Below are 23,906 nucleotides of genomic sequence, written 5' to 3' on the forward strand. Positions count from 1 at the left end.
TCAATATATTAATATTAAAGAAGTTGTTCATTAGATAAATTAATTTTCGTCCGATCATTCCCATAACAGCTGAGCATGTTAAACATGAAAATATAGACTTTATTGGGGCGAAGATACTTCCATTTGTTTATTACTCTTCTTCGGTAGTGTTCGAATAAAGGATACCATGAAACTACTTCTGCTAACGTCAAATGCAGACCGCATTACGCGATAGTTTGCCTTAGCCTTACTCTTTTTTTATTTTTATTTATTTAATGTGTGAAGATATATGTAATATAAATAAAATAAATATCATTTATAATATAAATAAAAGAAAAATAGTTAGTTACAACAACCAAAATATGAATGTATGTATGTTCGTCGCTCTCGCTGCCACGTGGCTGTAGTAATTTGTATGTTTCTTAAGCTTGTTGATGATATTTTCTGCAGTTGCCCTTGTTAATAGAACATTCCTAAATTAACCAAAAATTCAGCAGCATTAAAACTGTGGTAGGTAGGCCCAATCTGTGTCCCTAATCTGTGCATACTATACGAGAGCCTACACTTTTCAATTTTGAGCTAGGCTTAAAAGGCTGTTTACCAAACCGAATTTTTTTCAATATATTTTACAAGTGACGAAATATCTATATGTTTTAGGGGAATATATATCAAATACTAAGCAGCAAGCATAAAACTGGCGCCTGATTTTAATTTTCTTGAACCGATAATTCTGCAATCGTGGGTGTCGCTTTTGGATAGTGTAGAGACTTTTGGCTGGCAATACCACATTAGAAATATTGTTGCATCGAATGTATGGGCTTTGATCATATTTTTGCATTTGAACCTTCTGATTTGTAAGTAATCAAATTCCTTAACAAGCAAAAGAAGGTCTGCACAAAATAAAGAAAACGTGAAGCCATACAGCGAGTGCAATGTGACAAAAGATTATCCTCTCATTATATTTGAATTTGATAAAATTTTGATTATCTGTATTTTGACTCAAAATATCTTGCTCAAGTCATATTAACCTTAAGGTTATTTAATCTTTATCAAAAAAAAAAAATAAAAATAATCCAACAAAGTTCTTTTATTATTATTTTTATGCCAGCTTTTTACGAAGAAAAAGTTATGTAACAATCCATATTAGTTATCCGTTAGTCGAGCAATCTCGACTATCGAAGATGTTTTGAAAAATTATTAAGTGGTCGTCGTTATAACAACAATAGATTTTAAAATGCTTTACACTATCTTACTCACTATCAGAAATGGGAGCTTTACGTGTTAAGCCGTCTAGGCTGGGATATTTCATCAGTGACGCCCTTAGATTTTTTGGAGCTCTGGATTATACGTCTACCTATGAAGTGTAAGGACTTATCTGACCTGAACACCGAGAAAGTACGCCACCTCGCTCAGGCCTTTATATGTCTAGCAGCAAAAGGTAAGATTAGTAACAGCTAACACTATGCAACAAATCGAACCCCTTTTTCTTGCGTTCCCCTAAAATCGAAATTAATTTTTTTTATTTTTTTTATTTATGATATTTATTTTTTATGTATATGTTTATTGTATTGAATCAAAAAAAGCATTCATTTTTATTAAAACATAGTCAACTTAGGTGGTATTTCGTAAAGCTTCTCAAATTTTCCTATTTTCTGATCTTAAAGAAATTTCAAATTAAAACAAAAAAATTTACCATAGAAAATAATGTTTTCATTAATCAGGCAGGGGCCCCAACTCAAGGAAATTAATGTAGCCTTCCGGCGTAAGGCTGTGACATACTGCAATTATAGCATAGTTATTAAATTTTGTTGTTTAATATACCAGAAAAAACTATCCGGCCATGCCTGGGTCATATTACTAATTTTGAATATGTAAGTGGTATTCAATTTTCTTATAGCAATTTGAATATGCATGTATCACCGATAAAAATGAATATCGACATCCTGTTTTTTGAGTAAATTAGGTAAATAATAGGAGCTATAGCCACCAAACATGATATGTTGATTCTAGAATATTATGCATATGTCGAGTATCGTTCATTGAATACCTATCGCCACCTCCCCGCTACCACCCCACAGCTGTAAATCAAGTTTATAACCCAACTTTTATTGCCAACCAATTTAAGCCAATTTAAATGCAATTGACTTTTTCAGAATACACAAATATTCTATGGTACAATAAGATATAGTGTAGAAAATTTCAAAAATATCGGTTAAGAAAAAACCAAAGCTTAAAGAAGCAGCTTTAAGAATTCCTGTATACATGTACACACACACATTCATGTGCGTATGTTTGGTATTCTAACAGCATGGTAATTGCAACTGTTTTCTGTAATGCTATTTTAGTTCGTATTTTTTGTATCATAAGTACCTAATTATTGGTGTGGCTTCTGAGTAGAGACATAGCAATCGGTGCGGTCTGTCACGAGTTCGAGCCCTGTCGGGGGAATTTTTATACCCTTGCAGAGGGTATTATTATTTTGTCGTGAAATGTGTAACGCATAGAAGGAGACTATTCCGACCCCATAAACTATATATATTCTTAATCAGCATCAACAGCCGAGTCGATATATCCATGTCCGTCTGTCTGTTTCTATGCGAACTAGTCCCTCAGTTTTAAAGCTATCTTAATGAAACTTTGCAGAACTCCCTCTTTCTGTTGCACGCAGCACATATGTGAAAACCAGCTGGATCGGACCACTATATCATATAGCTGCCATAGGAACGATCGGTCGAAAATTAAGTTTTTGTATGAAAAAACATTTTGTTTATCAAGATATCTTAACCAAACTCGGCATTTATTAGTTTTACTTTACTCCTCATATATATGGAAAATCCTATCAGGATCGGACCACTATATCATATAGCTGCCATAGGAACGATCGGTCGAAAATTAAGTTTTTGTATGAAAAAACATTTTATCAAGATATCTTAACTAAACTCGGCATTATAAGTTTTACTTTACTCCTCATATATATGGCAAATCCTATCAGGATCGTACCACTATATCATGTAGCTGCCATAGAAACGATCGGTCGAAAATTAAGTTTTTGTATGAAAAAACATTTTGTTTATCAAGATATCTTGACCAAACTCGGCATTTATTAGTTTTACTATGCTCCTCATATATATGCAAAATCCTATTAAGATCGGACCACTATATCATATAGCTGCCATAGGAACGGTCGGTCGAATATTAAGTTTTTGTATGAAAAAACATTTTGTTTATCAAGATATCTTAACCAAACTCGGCATTTATTAGTTTTACTTTACTCCTCATATATATGGAAAATCCTATCAGGATCGGACCACTATATCATATAGCTGCCATAGGAACGATCGGTCGAAAATTAAGTTTTTGTATGAAAAAACATTTTATCAAGATATCTTAACTAAACTCGGCATTATAAGTTTTACTTTACTCCTCATATATATGGCAAATCCTATCAGGATCGTACCACTATATCATGTAGCTGCCATAGAAACGATCGGTCGAAAATTAAGTTTTTGTATGAAAAAACATTTTGTTTATCAAGATATCTTGACCAAACTCGGCATTTATTAGTTTTACTATGCTCCTCATATATATGCAAAATCCTATTAAGATCGGACCACTATATCATATAGCTGCCATAGGATCGATCGGTCGAAAATTAAGTTTTTGTATGAAAAAACATTTTGTTTTTCAAGATATCTTGACCAACTCGGCATTTATTAGTTTTACTTTACTCCTCATATATGTGCAAAATCCTATTAAGATCGGACCACTATATCATATAGCTGCCATGGGAACGATCGGTCGAAAATTAAGTTGTATGAAAAAACATTTTGTTTATCAAGATATCTTGCCAAACTCGGCATTTACTATTTTCCCGGTACTTCTTGGATAGGGGCAAAGCACTATGAGCATTATGAAAAGGTTGGGTCTGCAAGGGTATTAGATCTTTGGCGTGCCGAAGATAGCCCTTCTTTCTCGTTTTTTTTCTTTGCAGGTGTGGCTGTTGAGTAGAGTCAACAGCAAGTAATGCGGTCAGCTTCGAGCTCGAACCCTGCCAATGAAACTTTTTTTTTAAATTTATTTGGTGTTGGAATAAGAGGGTTCAGGGTATTCCCTAGTTGGGAGCTCCCGACTAGAAACTCGTACTTGTTCATAATTGTTTTCATTTCATTTTTTATGATTCTTTGTACCTACTTCTTTGTACTCACGTCCCTCTTAATTACCCAGCAAGGTCCTAATAGGCCTCCTGTTTCTGTTGTGCTACAGCAATATGTAAACCCCTGTGAAAACATTTTGGATTGTCTGTAAGCACTTAATCTTTTTCGGCTATATGGAAAAAATCATTGACTATCCCTCTCCATAGGAAAGGGAGTAAGGTCGATGTGGAAAACATTTATGTAGCTCTATTATTTAACCATTCACCATTTGATCATTTTTGAAGCGTAGATCTAAAACCACTTACCTTCTTGAGTTTACTTCATTAGTAATTGATGGTTTTAAGAAAAGAATGCAGACTGACGTCGTCTACACTGATTTCAGTAGAGATTTTGACTTCGTTAATCACTCCTTACTACTTCATAATTAATGGTTTCTTGGCTTCCCAGTTAATCTTTTAAACTGGATCTCAGAGTCGTAACAGAGCCCAGAAGGTTATTTTCAGAAATTCCTTTTCGAATTCTACTCATGTGATTTTCGGTGCGCCTCAAGGTAGTCATATTGGCCAGCGACTCTTTACTCTTTGCATCAATAACCTTCCCTTGATTCTGTGTCTCTTTCGAGTATTAATACATGCTGATTGTGTAAAATTATGCCTTGCATATAAACATATTGCATCATGTTATATTTTACAAGCCGACACTGATGTGTTTGTCTTAGTGTCAAGTCAACCTGTTAAATTTAAACTATTCGAAATCTAAGATAATGCCTTTCCACATAAGCCCTCCCCATCTGGTTTCTTACACACTTGATAGTAATTGTAATGAGGTTAATGATCTAGGTGTCATTCTTGATCATAAACTTAAAATCGACTCTCATGTTAAAATTGTGGTCAATAAAGCAATGAATTGTCTTGGGTTTCATCAAGCGACGGTCAAAGGAGTTTTACGATCCTTACACGACAAAGACCCTTTATATATCTTTAGTCCGACCTATTCTAGGCTATGCCTCATGTATCTGGTTGCCACTATATTCTATTCACCGAGACAGAATTAAATCTGTACAGAAACAATTCTCATTGTTTGTACTTGGGGGCTCGTGTGCGGTTACTATCAAACTCCAGCAGACTTCTTATGATTAATCTGCCTACTGTAATTAATCGTAAAACCACGCTTGGTAATTTTACACCTTTGTCGCTGCAATTTGCTCAACTAACTATGCCTTGCAAGAACCGTTCAGGGTTCTCTATGATGATTATAACATGCATTATAGAGTATTTTGCTCAGAGTCTTCTCTTCATCGTATAAAGTCTTCTATTCTAAACGATTTATTAAGTAGATAGTCTTTGTATATAGTCGAAGCTTGTATTCGTTTTTTACTTCGCGACTCGTGTCGTGAGATGCAGTATATTGCATCGGGGTTCGCGTGAAAAAAAATTTCATTTGATAGCCAGGTAGGCAGAAAGCAACGATCTTCCGTTCCAATAACACTGGACAGATGATTAAAATAACTTCCGTGTCCGCCGAAAGAAAGATATACTTAAACCTCAGATAAAAAAATTTCTTCAAAGGTATCCGCTAAGGGTCAGAAAATTTCGTAAACAGGTCCTTCAACCATTCGTGCAACAGTTAATTTATTGTCGTGACTGACAGGCATTTCAATTTCCAAATATTAAAGCTCGCTCTAAACGCTTTAGGTCCGCCAAGTCTTGGACTGAATGTCGCTTTAAGAAAAATGTTCAACAAAAATATCAGCATTAACTCGTGATTAAGCACTATTCTGAATATCTATATTTAGTACTTATTGGTATGTTTATTCACGTAAGACAAGTCCTCCCCATACTTAAACCATTCAGGACTACCACAAAGGTAGTCGAAATAATTTTTTTTTCGTGTCACTTATAATGCCGACATAACCAAAATTTATTAAAACACCTCATTTCGAAGACTCATTTTTTGAACACCGTCACTTTTGGAGTCAACTGTGTTTCTTTCCTTGTAATTAGATTCTCTTAGCACCTGTCCGTTGATGTTTGTTCGCGAATTTATGTAAATGTACGATATGCTCGCTGGTGCAGACACTTAAAGTAGTGCTACTACAAACTGACGTTTTAGAGATAAAAGAAAGCAGCTGTTCGAAGACTTAAAGTGTAAGCTGGAACACTGATACCTATCTTAAAAACCCATTACTGTGATCAATATTGTAACAAATGACTTTCGATTAAAGATTACAGAGTAGTTTTCGCGCAGGATATCTTGTTTAAAATGCACCCTCTGCAGGCTTGAACACAATGGGGTGCACTTTATTCCAGCTAACTGTGCATTTAGGGTGGTTCCTAACGGTTTTCAGTCTTCAACCGACATTTCCAATATCTATACGGAGCTTGTGTCTTTCTTATAAAATCCTCGAGATTAAACGCATTATAACGTGCTGTTGTGAAATGCCAACTATTGGCTATAGTTCTTAAAACAGTTGCAAAAGAACAAAGTCAACTCAACAGGTTTACTTCCTGAGGTCTTTTCGCGGAAGTTTACAATCCCAATACAAGGCAGACAGGGTTTGAGAATCAATGTCACATCAATTCAAAGACAAGATCACAAACTATGTTTTCGATGCGATGAGTTGACTGATCGATTTGAAAATAAGAGACTGTTGGTTAACAGCCAACTTCAAATCGTTTACAGAGTCTTAAAATATTCGTCAATACGCAAACATGCAAGCTTTGGTCAAATATCAACCATCCAGCGCACTTGTGCCCCCGTGTTTTGCAGATGTCTGTTGGTTAGTTCATCAAGCAGCAAAAAAAAGAATTCATAAATCAATAATAATTTTTTTACGACTAGGATCGCCACATCACAATTGATTGTTCATTTGGGCACTTGTTACAGGGCACGTACCCTAATCGATTTGTGATCGGAAGCTTCGTTCGTGTCTGAACGAATTTCAATCCTAAGAAACTTCATTTCTAACTTGTTCATGCAGAATTGAGTGGTTTAAGTCAATTTATCTTAGACAACTCTCAGAAGTTATGTCGCTAATATTAGCTTTCCAACAAAAACAAAGGGCAGGGAGACCGTCCTCGGCGATTAAAAAGTTAAGTTCAATGCCGCGAAAATATGCTTTTCCATAAGAATTCCAGTCAGTCCAGAACCACGACTTTAGATTTGCAAGCTTCACTGGCAAGAGTCTACCTTCATCTGCCAAAATAGCTTCACTCGTAAATCCAAAATTGCTAAGATAGGAAGATATACAGCTACGTTACCCTTCAAGAATTTTAATCAGATCAGTTTGGGATATTCTGGATCCAAAACACTCCCTCAGTTTCTGTAAAAGAAAGTTGTTTAAACAGAAATTTTACTGCAAGTGTAGTACGACTCCGTGAGCAAGTACGGCTCCTGGACTTTTATCATATGAGTCAAGCCCCTGCTAGTAACGACTTCCATAACTTCTATATCCCTCATTACGGTGTATTTAAACCAGAAAGCCCAACACAAACGTTCGCGTAGTACTAAACGCTTTCAATTTCAAAACTTTGGTAAATCTCCTACACACAGGACCAGTTCTCTAGTCCCATCTAACCATTCAGATATTGAAATTTTTCAATGCCGACGTCATCACCCAAATCACACTCCATTTCAAAGAATCCTCTACCGGAATAGTGATGGCGACCTCTGTAATTATAAGGTTAAAATTGTCGCCTTGCAGTTCGGCTTATACAGCAACTGTCCATAGGCGTTCGCTCACAATATCCGAGCAACAGAGAAAGGAGACACCGATGAGTTTCTCTTCTCCCCCTCCGATAGAACTCGAAGTAATGCAGGCATACACGAAACACGACGTGATTTCGGCAAGTTGCTCGGACCAGCGGGATAGTTAGATCCAGGAAAAATCAGGGTCAATACTATGAGCCTCATCTTCCTGCCTCGTTTAGAGTTGTGTGACGCTGTCCTTATTATGGAAGTGTCCGTTGTATTTTTACAGCTGCCTGTCGAAAGACAAGCTTTTCTAGTGGTTAGACTCTACTATATTCTAGTCTGAATTAGCAAATTACAATGCAAATGGAAAACCTTCATTGCAAATAGTCTACCCTGTGCTTCGAATGCAACGCTACTTGTCTGGCTAACAAAGGTGTGCACTCACGCGAGCTAGTGGCCAGTGGTGTGTGAAGTGTTGAGAAAAAGTTCATGCACGTCAGTGCAGGTTTATAATAATTTTTTGAATGTTCCTTATTCAAAACGCTGTCTTCTTCAAAACCTAAGATATGTGTATATGTATATGTATAGCTCTGTCGTAGCAGAGCATAACTAAAAAAGAGCATATGTGTGGTATGTGCATGCATTTGTGAGTACATATATAGCACTTTTGGTATATAAGTCAAGCGTGGGATATGCGCCTTCAGCTTAAACGACCAGCTAGAGTACTAACGGTCCGCGCTGCGACATATGAGCCTTAGTCAATAAACTCAAGTGGCCTTGCTCTTTTGGCCTTAAGTTTGTTATTTGTTTGTTATTGTATGCAAGAAATTGTCGCATACGTATGTATTTAAATACAGGGTGTTAGTTACTGTATATACACACTACACCTCCCCATTAAGAAGAATAACGTAATACAATGTTGTTGTTCAATTAACTTTATATAAATATATATATATATATATATATATATATATATATATATATATATATATATATATATATATATATATATAAAGTTAAGTTAAAGTTATATTTATATATAAGTATATATGGTATCAATAGACTAAACGGGGTCTTGATGAATGATAAGTGAGTTAATGAAGAAAAATCAAATTTTTATTATATTTTTTTTTTGTTTTTGTTATATTCAAATTTGTATATGCATAACCATTATTTTTTTTATAGATATGATTATTATTTTTTTATAAATATTATTAAATATTATTATAAATATTAGACTTACACTTTAAAAAATATATTTTTAATGCATGTATCCATATATGCTTTTTCCCAATTGTACAAGGAATGTATAATAAAAAAAACTGTAGGTCATGATATATATATATATAGATATATATATATATATATATATATTATTAATATATATATATATATGTAACTATCAATATATAATTACATATATATATATATATATATATATATATAAATATTATTATTTTATTTTGTTTGTAATTATATATTGATAGTTACTTTGTGGCTCATCAGGTTTAAAATGTAATATGTTGAATAACTATTACCTGTTCTTATTTACTAATTGGGGTTTCTTATTTCCTTCATCTACTTTTATGTTGATTCTATCAATCTGTACGAGGTAACGAACCGATTGTGTCTATTAAATCAGTATCGAATGGAGTATTTGGAGTATTCGTTAATATCATTGGGGCTTTTACACAAGCTTTCACATACTTTGTAGTGTTCTTAGTCATTTGGGGCCAGTAATAGTATTCCTTAATTTTTAACAAGGTACATTTAATCCCTGTATGGCCTCCCTCTATAGGATCATCGTAGTATTTCGACAGTGTTGCTTTTATTTGACTTTCGTCATTATTATATATATTTTATATTTATTTATTAACCAATGCTGGTAGCTTTCAGGTTATCTCAACTTTAAAATATTACATTTAATTACTAACTAACTAACTAAACAGAAAATATAAACTTAAAGAAAATGTAAAACTAATTAGTTTTAAAGAAAGAATTTTTAAACCGTATGCTTAATATGAGCACTATTTGCATAAAGATAAAAGAGCGTTTCAGTTGGAAGACTGTTATAAAGCTTAGAAGATATGTTGATAGGCTTGCATAAGCAGTTCTATGTGATCTGCTCGGCACATTGAAGTAAACGCGTGCTAGAAGGGAAGGGCGGTCTCTCCTATCTTCCAGAGATGACATATGTAGTTATCGACACCTAGCTCTGTATGGTGGTAAGGGATCAACAAAGTTAAGGCAATGGAGATTAAATTTTAAAAACTGTTTTTGTAGCCTTTCAATCCTATTTGTGTGGACAATTGCGGCTAGGCTCCAAATATAAGAGTCGTACTCTAATATTGACTGCACAAAGTCCGAATATAAATATAATCTTGTAAAAGGGTCTTTCAACTGGGTAGAATTGCGCCTAACTAACCCAAACATCGCATACGACTTAGGCATAAGATAGATAGATAACTTAGAGTCGAAAATGACTCCTAAATCCAACGCTTCTGACTTACGAATACGTTTTTTGCCCATTAATGGAACAGGAAGACAGAATGCCATAAACACATTTGCTAAATGCGATTTGATGGCAAACAAATAAATAATATATATTCGGACGAACGGAAGCAACTACATATATCAATAATAAACAAGTTAAATAAAAGCGGACCAAGACAACTCCCCTGGGGTAACCCCGAAGATGCGATAAGTATTGTTAACACGTACGCGATAATAACGATCAGCCAGAAAAGATTTTAACCAGCTAAATAAAGAAGAGTGAAACCCCAGCCTAGACAGTTTCCTTATGAGAACGACGCGACTGACCTTATCGAAGGCTTTAGAAAAGTCAGTATACACTGCATCAACCTCACAACGACACTTAAAGCTCTGGATGCAAACATTGTAAAAATCGCTAAATTGGTCACTGTAGATCTGCCCGGCGAGAAGCCATGCTGTCTAGGATTCATATATGGTTAAATTACAAAGGGGATATTATTGGCGACCATTCTCAAATAATTTAGAGATAATACTTAGTTTTGCAATGCACCTATAATTACGAATATCGCATTTTCTACAATCTTTAAAAATTGGTATAATTGTAGGATTTTTCCACTCTTTTAAAAATACTTCTGCAGTGAGGGATTTTGCGAAAAGTATTTGTAAAGGCTGATAGAGAGATGTTATACACGATTTTAGTAAAAGTGCTGATATACCATCACAGTCAGATTGTGAAGAGCTATTAAGGCTTTTAGCGGCTGTATAGAAATCTTCACTTGAAAATATAATATTTCCTTGATTTAAAATGTTAGGAATGGAGCCAAGGAAAGAGCAATTATAACATTGTTGAAAGGCAATGAGATCTGCATATCTGAATCCGAATTAGTTGATAGCGTTCCAAGTGTCATAATTACCAGAATCGATGAGGTTATTCTTTTCGAATTGACAAACGACTAGAACTTTTTTGGGCAAGTATTAATCCCATCCTCGATATTGAGTATATATTGGTTATAGAGAAATTAGTTTAAAAACGCAAACTCTCGCGTATGTAGAGAATATCTTTCCCAATCAGAGAGTCTCCGATATTTACAGAATTTCTTACAAAATTTGTTGCGTAGGTTTTTCAGTGTTTTAAGACCCTTTGTGTACCAAGGCAAACCAAGCAAACCCTGCCTTTTCCGTGGGACATGATCATGCAGAACATTATGAAAGAGTTCAAATGAAGTTATCAAAGTAGGAATCCAAATTGCTATGCGATAGGATTCTCTGCGAATCGAGAGTAAAAAAACATTTATTGATAATACTTATTAAAGTTGCAGTGAGTAAGATTATAGTCATATATGTTATATGACTGTGTAAGAGGCAACCATGTATAAAATTTGACTAACAATAGGATAGGAACATGATGCATGTCACTACTAGTTAGAGGGCTTAAACATTTACCTTAGTTAAAATTAACGTCTAAATTTAGAAGTATTAGATCTAATATTTTATGCAATTGCTTGAAAATTATATTAATTTGGTATAAGCCCATACTACGTAATTCATTAATTACAACAATTTCGTATGGGTGATGAGCATTGGAAGGCAGATAGGATGTGGAATTAGGGAAGAACAACCATGTCAGTTTGCCAAGGTTGAAATCTCCCATAACACATAGCGAACATTGGACGTCCATACTTGGGTGAATGCTGCGAATATTGACCACATGCGATTTGTATAGGTCAAAAGGGCTATTAGGCGGTATATATGAGACACATATAAAAATAGTGCCATTGCCGCTTTTCCAGTGTAGAGTCATCGAAATTTAGCCGTAGCGTTTCACAGCGAAATGTGTCTCACAGCTAAGTATTATAATACTACCCCCTCTCGAGCGCTGTAGTTTCACAGCGTGTCTGTCTTTACGAAAGACACAAAAGGTTCTGGTATTAAAATATTCAACGTCATAGAAATCCGAGTTGAGCCATGTCTCAACTAGTACTATGACATTAAAATCACATCGGCATGTGGCCATCTGGCGCCGATAAAAGACAGCAAATCGTAGCCCAAGCAAAGCGATCCAGAATTCCAAATCTTTCAAGTGAGGAACGCATGGGAGGTGATGGCCTTATAAGATAATCGTAGTGCCTCTTGCCGATTGTCAAAACGCAGTCCGGTGAAGAGAGCGCAACTTGAAAATAAGTGCAGCACTCTGATAAAGAGCGTGAGTGAAGAGTAGCTGTAGTACGCAACAGGATAGTCATCCATTGGGCGCAGCAATTGTCGAAGGGAGCCGAGTGCAGCGAAATTAGATGAAAAAGTTGTTGAAATGACGAAATGCGTAGTAGTCTGGTCTCACGAAAAAGCAATTCTAGATTAGCCGCTACAACAACAGCATTACTAATGCCACTGGCGTCAATCACTGGGGTTTTTGACAGTGAGGTTTGACAGATCGCATTGATGATAAATCAACATTTAATTTAACCAGCTTGAAACACGTAAGCGCATAGATATATTAAGTTTGAGATTATTAGCAACATATCTCAACAACGCCTCTGGTTGCGTTTTGGTTAAGAATTTACCAACATGTGAGTATTTTAAGCTATGCTTTAATTCAAGCTCAGAGCAATTAGGCGCTTCGCCAACCAAGTTTGTTGTTATTGCTTGCCCGTTTCCTCTTTAGATTTTTTTCGAATCGGAACATTCGCTCTCAATCTCTGCATGCATTTCATCTGCATAGACGGGTAAGTGACCGAGGTTGGTGCCCCCTGCAGCTATTGAGACAGAATGTCGATCACTTTCGACGACGCGCTGATGAGTCAATGTATTAATTATATGCTAAGGAGCAAGTTTAGGAACAGTTTTGGCAAAACAATTCTGCTCTATTGCTGCTTTTAGACCGTCATAAAGTTTTTCAAGATTTAGGACTTTAGCACTAAGATCATCAATTTTAGAGTGAGAATCATTAGACACGACACAATAATCACGCTGCCTTACTAGATTTGGCAAGTTTGTTACTTTCCCCGTTAAGGCTCGAACTCGCGACAGACCGCACCACTTGCTATGCCTCTACTCAGCAGCCACACCAATAATTAAGTACTTATGATAAACAAGTAAGAGGTTCTAGTTGGGAGGTTCCGACTAGGGGATACCCTGAACCCTCTTCTTCCAACATATAATGCACAAATACATATATTCTATTTTAGAAGCTATATATCAAGTTTGGTGACTCTAGTTCTTATTATTCACCAAAATGGCCCAATTCTTATCGATTTCGTGGAAACGGAGTAAGTTATCTATTATCGGAAACAAACTTGATCTGCGGAGGCACTAGGAGCACCTACATCTTATTTCAAATCTCTAGCTCTTATAGGTTTTGAGATCCTTGCGTTCATACAAACGCACGAACGGACAGACAGACGGACATGGCTAGATCGACTCGGCTATTGATGCTGATTAAGAATATATATACTTTATGGGGTCGGATATGCTTCCTTCTGCCTGTTACATACATTTGCATTTTGCACAAATACAATATACCCGTTTTACCCATTTTTAATGGGTTTAGGGTATAAAAACTGACGCAAATCGAAGAGCTGATACCTCAGTATTGCACTCAACACAAATGCGAAACGTCATAACGGAAGAGAAAAACACGACCGAACGCTGCGAAGGCTCATCAAAAGATTTGTGTCACCTTTATTAGTAGCGCTAATTTTAAAGTATTTAAGGGTATATTTGTATATTTGTGCAAAATCCAAATGTATGTAACAGGCAGAAGGAAGCATCTCCGACCCCATAAAGTATATATATTCTTGATCAGCATCAATAGCCGAGTCGATCTAGCCATGTCCGTCTGTCTGTCTGTCCGTCTGTCCGTATGTATGAACGCAAGGATAACTGAACTTATAATAGCTAGAGAAATATTAGATGCAGGTGCTCCTAGTGCCTGCGCTATTCGAGTTTGTTTCCGATAATCGAAACCTTACCCCGTTTCCAAGCAATCGATAAACATCAATATCGATATCCTGTTTTTGGGCAATTTTGGTAAATAATTAGAGCTAGAGTCACCAAACATGACATGTAGCTTCTAAAATAGAATATATATTTTCATTTGATGTTAGAAGAAAATGGTTCAGGGTATCCCCTAGTGGGGAGCTCCCGACAAGAACCTCTTACTTGTATTTCTTTGAATTTGGGAGAGATTTCTTGGGTACCAAGAGAAGTGGGCTATAGAATTCTGAGATAGATGGTTCTACCATACCATATTTTATTAGTTTTTTCGACTTGCCTGTTAATTTCTGGCTTTCTGTTTTTAATAGATACAGGTGTTTTGTCTGATAATCCTAATTTTTGTCTGTAAAAATTATTACTTGCAATTGCCTCTGTTTCTAGGCCAAATATGTCACAATATTTGGTACATAAATCAGTAAGCATGTTTTTAAGTTAGTCGGGGAATTTTAATTTATTTACGACTTAATTTGTTCTATTGCTGGTATTAATGTTATTTATTTTGATTTCACATTTTTCTAGTGACTCAAATTTTATTTTGGGATTTTGAATTTATTATATTTTTGCTAGTTGTATTTAATATACGGACTATTGCGATATTACCTGGTTACCTGGGTTAGTATAAGAACTGTATCTTCATTTGTCAGATTTGGTTTTGCTGTCTGGGTCCTCTGAGCCGCCTCTATATGAGTCGCCCTCTGTTATCATTGTTTCTATTACCATTATTATTGTTATTTCTGTAGGCGCCTCTGTTGTATAGACAGTCTCTTTATTTACCTTTGCCGCGGTTTCCACCACGAGGAGAGAAATTTCGGTAATAAAGGATAGTATTAGTTTGACCGGTTACTTCTGTGCAACTATCGACAAATTTAGATACGGCATAATTCATGTTATTGAATATACCTGCCTGCATGATAAGTTTTACCCTATCTATAGCGCAGTTCTTTGTCATGGCCTTTACAGCTTGGGCTGTGCTATATTTAGTAGCTAAATCTGAATTTAAGCCATCATTAATATACGCACCTGCTAGAGCTTTTACTAATTTCTCAGCTTCTTGTGTATAAGTGTTGGGATTTTTGCTCTTTTGCAGGCTTAGGAGTTTAGCTGATTCTCCTTACCGTTTTTGATAATTTTGATATAATTTCGGCGATTATTTTTTCATCGCTTATCAAGTTTCGTGCGTGGCCTTTTAGTTTTGTCTTTATAAGACTGACAGCTGTTGCTTCATGGTCTTCTTTTAGTGAGTCTATAAGACTCAAAGCATCTTTGAAGCCTTGTAAGCTTTCTGCCTTTCCATCAAACTCTGGTAGGAGCGATGAGGCTAGTTTGAGAAAACATAGCTGTTTGCTTCATTGTGATGGCCTAGTATCAGCTGACACGGAAAGTTGTTTCTCGTCGAATGACGCTGAAGTGTTAAGAGAATGTGGAAGGAACATTGTTATATAATGCCTTTCCAAAATTCGTCTAATGCTCTTTCTTAACGTGCTTAATGCTTCAAAGGGCTGTGTTAAATGCAAATCTTTTAGTTTTGTTGCACTGTCACTTATAAGTTGACGGCTGATATTGTAAGAATCTACAAGAAGTTTTTATACCCTGAACCCATTAAAAATGGGTATACGGGTATAACAGACAGAAGGAAGCATCTCCGACCCCACAAAGTATATATATTCTTGATCAGCACCAATAGCCGAGTCGATCTAACCATGACCGTCTGTCTGTAAGTATGAACGCAAGGATCTCAGAACTTATAAGAGCTACAGACTTGAATTTAGATTTTAGATGTAGGTGCTCCTAGTGCCTGCGCAGATCGAGCTTGTTTCCAATAATCGGAACCTTACCCCGTTTCCAAGCAATCGATAAAAATCGATATCGATATCCTGTTTTTAGGCAATTTCGGTAGATAATAAGAGCTAGAGTCACCAAACTTAACATATGATGGTGGAAGAAAATGTTCAGGGTATCCCATAGTTGGGAGCTCCCGACTAGAACCTCCTACTTGTTTAACTTTGTCTCGTTTGAGACAGGTGCTCTTTTGACAAGGCACTTGAAAGATTTATTAAACTCCTCACGTTTTTCCTATGAATGGTAACGATTTGCGGCCATTCCATTTATAGACATTTTTAATTAATCTGTGCGAACAAACAATAAAAATGTCGGTAGGTCCTAAAATAGTGTTCTAATTGTTGTGTTAGTACTAATGTTACAAAATCGATCGTTCTGCCTAATATTGGGTGTTCTTTAATTACTGATTTTACTTATATACCAGGAATAGTACTTAATACTATTTCTTTTTGCATTTTTGTTATGTGAAGAAATCTCTTTGCCGAGCGATGGTCGAGAGCCCCCTAAATATCTGCCTTGTCTCTTGCTATACCCTTTTCAGATTATACAAGAAGCGACACTGATAGTTTCAAGAGGTTTCAAGAACACTAAACAAGCACCTATAAGTGGCATGTTGCGATGAGTGGTCTGCGGCTTTTGCGAGCGTAGAATGGCAACAATGTTCCGGCCGACACCATGCACGAGACACAATGTCAGCGATTTAAGGGAGTAGAACTTGCTATCACTATAAGAAATTATGTTTTGTAGAGTTACTTGAATTTTCGACAGTAAATAGTTCGATCGGTACCTACGAGCTCCTTAACTAATTTATTTGTATACGTGCTCTTTGGTAATCCATGTATCCTAAATGGATGGCCTCGTTTTTCATCAGCTTATACCTCTGAAAAACTTCATTAGTTATAATTATAATAATAATAATCATTTTTCTTTTGTGGTCTTGTGTTCTCTTTCATAATGTACAATGTTGCCCCAGATCTTTGATTGAATAATAAAATTGATTAAAAAGTTGAAGTCTATTGTAAGTTAGGTTTAGGGCGGAGCGAGAGCGCAATCAAATTTTTCTGGCACTCGCTCTGGGCCTTAAGAAGTTTATTGTAGTCAGGATAAAACTTGATAATTGTTCGTTTATGATTGTATAAAATCATTTATATTTTCATACATAAATATGCCGTATATCCCAGTATGCCTAATTGTAAATCGTATATCGATATCGATTTTTATGGATTGCTTGGAAACGGATTAAGTTATCTATTATCGGAAACAAACTCAATCTGCGCAGGCACTAGGAGCACCTACATCTAAAATTACAAGTCTCTAGCTCTTATAGGTTCTGAGATCCTTGCGTTCATACATACGGACGGACAGACAGACGGACATGGCTAGATCGACTTGGCTATTGATGCTGATCAAGAATATATATACTTTATGGGGTCTGAGATGCTTCCTTCTGCCTATTACATACATTTGGATTTTGCACAAATACAATATACCCTTATACCCATTTTTAATGGGTTCAGGGTATAAAAACAGCAGCAAACATTTCTGTGGGAACAAAATGGGCATGGAACCAAAAAAAGTTTTGCAACACATATTTCATGCGAGCCTTTTGAGATATCTTTTAAGATACTTTTTAAAATATCACAAAACGCTCGCTTGTCGTATTTCTTGCGACAGTTGTAAATGAAATGTTAACTGCCACAAACTGAACGACATATGATTCATATTGCAATCGTTTTCCGATGCGCTTGCGTGAGATTTGCCGGGTTATGTCTCGCATTTGACCAGTTTACGATATCATTTGAGAACAGTTTGATCCGCTGGGCTGCAATTCAGGTAAAACTTTTGGTGCTCTTAACTATCGTTAAGATTTCTTCAAATTGAACTCGTTTCACTGCAAAGCGGCAGCTGCTGCTTTTGTGCTCTATATAAGAAAGGGCGGAACTGATACTGCCATCATCCAGGACGATTGAGAAAATGTAGGCAACGAATCTGGAATATGGATATGGGTATGCAAACTACCAGAATTTCTGAAGTTTAAATTTCTAACAACAAAAACATCCCTAGACCTCTGTTTGGTTCGATTGCGCTCACCATTGTCATAACACGCTCATCACCCTTAGTGGGACGGCACTGGCATAAACAAAAAAAAAGGTTAGCGGCATTAAAAAAACAACCTCTTAACCAATCCCATCTATGAAATAAAATTTCGAAAAAAGTAAGCCTGTCATAAGCCATATCCCACTCAACGAACTATGCTCCTGACAATCAATATATGTTTTTACATATGAGATAGAGAGTAAAATAATTAATAATTGAGCAAAGTGAATACAGAAAAGATGAGGCCATTTGGACTGAATTAAATAGTAGATAGGAGATGGCCCATGTATTGATATGCTGTAGTCTGCAAAAATTTATCCAAATGCCGAGTACATTTCAACAATCAGGTTGTTCTCGTAGCGAGAAGCAAACTAGCTGCATAGAATGGATGAATACTCATGTCCTTAATCATTGTGCTATTACGAACGGAAACATCAGCTTCGCTCCTTTGAATCTTGCTTTATAAGGACTCGCATAGTTGAATAAAGGAGGGTCATTTTCGGACTTAAGCGGACTTTCGTGACAAGTCAGGCCAACGGGAAATTCCGAATATAAATGCTGACGTGTACACATCGTAAAACTCCTTTGACCATCTCATGATGAAACCCAAGAAAATTTTTGCCCTATTGATCACGGTTTTAACACGAGAGTCGATTTTAAGTTTATCATCAAGAATGACACCTAGTCCTTAAAATTTATTACAAGTACTGTTTACACGCTTGAGCAGTAAGCTATTAAGTGTGTAAGAAACCAGATGAGGAGGGCTTCTATAGAAAGTCATTATCTTAGATTTCGAATAGTTTAAATTTAACATGTTGACTTGACACTAAGACTGAAACGGATCAGTGTCGGCTTGTAAAATATAGCATGCAATATGTTTATATGCAAGGCATCATTTCACACCATCAGCGTATATTAATACTCGAAAGAGAGACAGTATCGAGGGAAGGTCATTGCTGCAAAGATAAAAAGTTGCTGGTCAAGATGACTATCCTGAGGAGCACCGAAAAATCACATGAGTAGATTTCGAAAAAGAATTTCTGAAAATAACCTTCTGGGCTCTGTAACGACTCTGAGATCCAGTTTAAAAGATTGACTGGGAACCAAGAAGCCATAAATTATGAAGCATTAAGTCAGTGTAGACTACTTAGTTTTCATTCTTTTCTTAAAACTATCAATTATTAATGATGTAAACTCAAGAAGATTAGTGGTTATAGACCTGCGCTTCACGACTGGTGAATAGTTAAATAATAGAGCTACATAAACGTTTTCCAAATCGACCTTACTCCCTTTCTTATAGAGAAGGATAGTAAATAATTCTTTCCATAAAGTCGGCCTACCTACTTATGAAAAAGGTGTTCAGGAAGTGTAAGCAACAAGATCAAATCAGGAGTTCTATTATGAATATTAAATTACGCACCTGATTAACCTGCCTTTAGGACATTTCATGTAGACCATCGATACATTAATAAAGGACAACAGAATTTGAATTCATTACCGATGACCAATTAACATCTGGGAAATTCAGGTTCCTAAGCACGACTTAGAGGTCCTTATCGAAAAGTAAGGATGAGATAGATTTAATAGCGTTAAGATGGCTTTGGTAGACGGGTTTGTTAAATAGTATGCGGAATATAGAAACGTGAAATAAAGATACGGAAACTTCCAAATACAACTCTTAGACACCAATTGATTTTCAAAATGGGAAGTTCTATGCGTTCCGGAGAAAGAGCAACCTCAACAGCTATGAATACTCCTTCCTAGATACGGGAAGCTCAATGTAGAATCCGAATTTTTTTTGCCTTACATTCTTTGAATTGAATGTTCCGACCAAAACTCTTTACAAAATATCTGAGTTATACCTGGGGCTTGAATATTTGCCTGTATAAAGGCTTTTACATCATCCAATGAAAAATCAGGGGCAAGCCCAGAAATAAAAATGTATATTCGGCGGAACGCCCAATAGAGGCTTAGACGCCACAACTGGAAACACTATAAGCTGTGGTACCCAAAGCAGCCGGTAGTCCGGACGATCCAGCAGCCGCTGAAAATTTAATTGTTAATTTCGCTTTGTACGAACTTTTACGACAGCGGACGATTCCGATAATTCAATTGTTCTCTCTCGTACTGGGTCACATATTTATCCAGGGCTGTGATCTCATAGTTTAGTTGGTGAAAATCAACAATCAGAACCATAAAGCCAGCCCTGGTCTGACGCATAAACGCTCGCATTTCGCAATTAGTCTTTCTACACGACTAGCAACTATAGTGCAAACCATTACTTTCGGCAATAGCATCCCTCACTACGCTATCCGTTATATGGTTTTGGCCAACTTTTTTGAAGCAGACAATTTTATAATCCATTATTAAGGATCTCTACTGTAACAAAGCGGCCAAGTGTAAAAAAATAGCCAAAAACAAAAGCGCACAAACAAAAATGCACAAGAAAACTAGTTTAAAACTAACAATATTAATATGTTTAAAATGCGCAGGACACAAGCGTGCACTCGCGATAACAGAAAAAAAAATAAACCGAGAATAATCATAATCAATGGTTTAAGAAAAAAAAAAAGAATTATTTAAGGGTTGCTAACTTATTGGTATCAGAGGGAATAGGTCCGAAGGAAAGTGTTCAATTCGATTTTTTTGATAACGTTTTTGTCTGAAAATCGATAACTTGCCCCGTGCACAAGTAATCGATCAAATCGATATCGAAATCATTTTGTTTTTTGAGAAAATTTCGTAAGATATAAGAGCTAGAGTCACCAAATTTGAAATGTTACTTCTAGAATAGTATATATATATCAAGTATCTTTCATTTAATATCTATTGCCGCCACCCCTCTGTCGCCACCACCGCGCTACCGCACCATAGCTATAAATCATGAAAATAAACCAGTTTGTATTTTCCACCAGTATAAGCCACACTTTTAATGCAATTCATTTTTCAGAATACACTATAGTACAACTGGATCTACTGTTGATAATTTCATCAAGATCGGTTAAGAAACAGAAGTTATTAAAGAAATGGTCTTCGGCTGGCCACGAGTTTGAGGCAGCAAGCGAATGCAATATTCGCTTTCTGTATATATGTTGTACAAATTAACCGAAGTGGGTTGGACAGACCCGTGGGGACCCTGGAGCTCACTTATTTACGATAGAAGTACCAGCATTTCCTCTATACCAATTTTTACCAACCGGTCAAAATGACACTTCTGTTGCTTTAAAGAAAATTTAAATATTTTACATTTTACAATGGAAAGAACATGGCATAAATATTTATAAGTATAATCAGAAAAAATATTATATATTTTTTAAGGATACATTTCGATTGCCGCATTTTTGCAAATGAATATATTTTTCAAAGTACATTTGACCGAATTATGTTTCGTACTCAGCATCATGCCCTTTTTCGTTAGCTAACTTTTATATACATACAATGAAGCATTATTAGTTCTATAAATTACAGGTCAATATAGAGGTAATATGCATTTTTTGCTTAGCAATTTTCGATAATTCCCCTTTGTTTGTGGGGATAGTTCCAACCAACGTAGACTGTTTCTCCAATAACGTAGATGCTAGTGATAAGCAGGTAAAAAAGTTGTCAGTCGTTACATTTCTACCAGAAAAATTAAACGGTTCAATTCATTTTTTCGTCCATTCCCAAATAATGGAACCCAATAGCAGCATATTTATTTTTAAGATCAGATGCTAACCAAAATTAAATTCCAAACTAATTTGGTTTGTTTGACATGTGTTGAGTGAATCTGCATCTTGCTTTTGTTTGGAATATTTGCTCGTCAATTGTAATTTTCTATCCTGGTACATGGCAATTTTGGCTATTTTTGATGAATGAATCCGAAACACGTGAAATCATTTTTCATAGCTATATTATGATCTTTAATTTTAATTGATTAATTGGTCAATGAAAATTATTAATTATCAATGAAAGAGCAATGCTCGCAGTACCCATTATTATGTTTCGTTTTCCAAACTATGTAGGTCAATTGGCTTTTTTGAAAATTGTGTGTATAAGTCTCCGACTTGGAGTGGATACAGCTTTTATTTAAACCATATAGTTATATCAGCAGCAATTTCAGCCTGGTCGTCACTCTCATCGGAATATAAATGTAGTCTCAGAGTTCTTGGTCTATGCTCATTGAGATGTTCTTTTTCTATTTTCGAACATAATAGATGTCACATATGCTATAATATTGCCAAAGGGTGTTGCAATCGCATATTTTTGTTTACATTTACACAAGCAATCGTGTGTAATCTCGAGAGTACGAGATAACGAATCTAGTACGTCAGTGATGCTTGAGTTTGGTTTTTAGAATGCTTTATTGAATATGTCTTTAAGTACGCTTAGCCTATGTACATAAGTACTCAAGGCTAAGGCCGCATAGCTGCGTTGCCGGTTACGTCAGCAGCGGAACGGCTGCATATATGTACAAATTAAGAATTAAATAAGAAGACCTCGCGGATTTTCAAAATTAATTAACGTTATATGGTTTATAAAACACTGGGCCGATACGCCGTAGCTAGTGAGTTACTTTATTCGGGAAGTTGCTGGGCCGATGTGCCTGAGTGAAAGCCGGATTAAAACTAAATTTACAAAAGATTAATCAAAATTACCTAAACTATTGTATGCTTTTCACAACGGCCGGTAGAATGCTTAGCTTGCGACTCGTGCGCTGCCGTCGTGCAAGAACATCCGGCCCAGAGCTATATCAGCATCTGAAACTGGTGTCATTGGCCTCTGTTAACTGCTCACCTTTTAATTAAAGGCCGCTCCTATCTCGGCGATCACCTACTTAATCGCCTTGGCCGATGACATTTTTTTGGTGAACTGACGGTAGGTGACTTCGATGCAAATTATGGTGCAACACACAGAACCCAACAAGAAGGCTTTTACCACGCTGTCGACGCTTCCAATTTCGTCCATTCAAGCGATGAAGGTAAGTGAGACTTGGTGGCCGGTGACGTTCAGAGGGGAGATGCCGCAATGCCGAAGAATTTACTCTGAACGTTGTTGCGATTCAAATACTTAATGTCGTTGATCAGACCCCAATTATTATGCAGCTGAATACAGCATCACCTTTCTGCAAGCCATTTTGATGTGCCAAATAAATCTAATCTTCCTACCACCCTGTGGTGCACGCCAAGAGCTTCTAACAGATCTCTGAGGTGGGACGCATCTACGCTTAGAAGCTTTCTCATTTGTGACTGCGGAAACATTTCACATAGCTCAATTGTTTCGTTTACCATATTTTCGTACTCCGAGATTGCTGTTTCTTGTTGATGACCGAATGTATTATCTTGTTATATTCAATCGTGGCTAGCATTATGACTTCGACTGAGTCACTGATGTTTCTCGCCAGCTTGAGGCAACGTACAACCTCGGCTAGAGTCCTGTGGAAGCGCTCGACTGGTTGTACGACTGCAAATTTAGAGAACTTATCAACACTGGTAAAAAAAATTGTTGTCCGTGAAAAAAATATTAATGTGAAAAAATTCTCCAGAAGTCTCAGGGATCGGAGTTTTTCCCAGCTCTTGTCTTTTCGGGTGCCTATCGTATTTGGCTGCTGAACAGATTCTACAACTTTCCGCAATTTCCTTAGCCAACTTCGCCAAATAAGGGGAATAGTATTCTGATAAC

General features: G+C 36.2%; 1 protein-coding gene across 11 annotated transcripts in view; it reads left to right on the forward strand.

Moving 5' to 3' along the window:
- The window catches only part of CycD (cyclin D), a 174,419-nt gene that overhangs the window by 80,354 nt on the left and 70,159 nt on the right, over window positions 1-23,906 (forward strand). For 4 of the 11 annotated variants that reach the window (XR_011417264.1, XM_032433274.2, XM_070210881.1 and 1 more), the window contains one exon: window positions 1,243-1,417. The exons of 1 other annotated variant lie outside the window; for it this stretch is intronic. Coding sequence is in view for 8 of the 10 variants with exons in the window: in XM_032433274.2 (XP_032289165.1) it covers window positions 1,243-1,417 (175 nt within the window). In the remaining 2 variants the exon portion in view is untranslated. Of the gene's footprint in view, window positions 1-1,205; window positions 1,418-1,700; window positions 1,748-16,692; window positions 20,858-21,198; window positions 21,484-23,034; window positions 23,097-23,906 lie in introns of those variants that run through there. 6 more of the 11 variants (XR_011417265.1, XM_032433275.2, XM_070210879.1 and 3 more) reach the window with 6 other exon arrangements.

The sequence above is a fragment of the Drosophila virilis genome, unplaced genomic scaffold (genome assembly GCF_030788295.1).
Source record: "Drosophila virilis strain 15010-1051.87 unplaced genomic scaffold, Dvir_AGI_RSII-ME tig00001562, whole genome shotgun sequence".
NCBI classification, from domain to species: Eukaryota; Metazoa; Arthropoda; class Insecta; order Diptera; family Drosophilidae; genus Drosophila; species Drosophila virilis.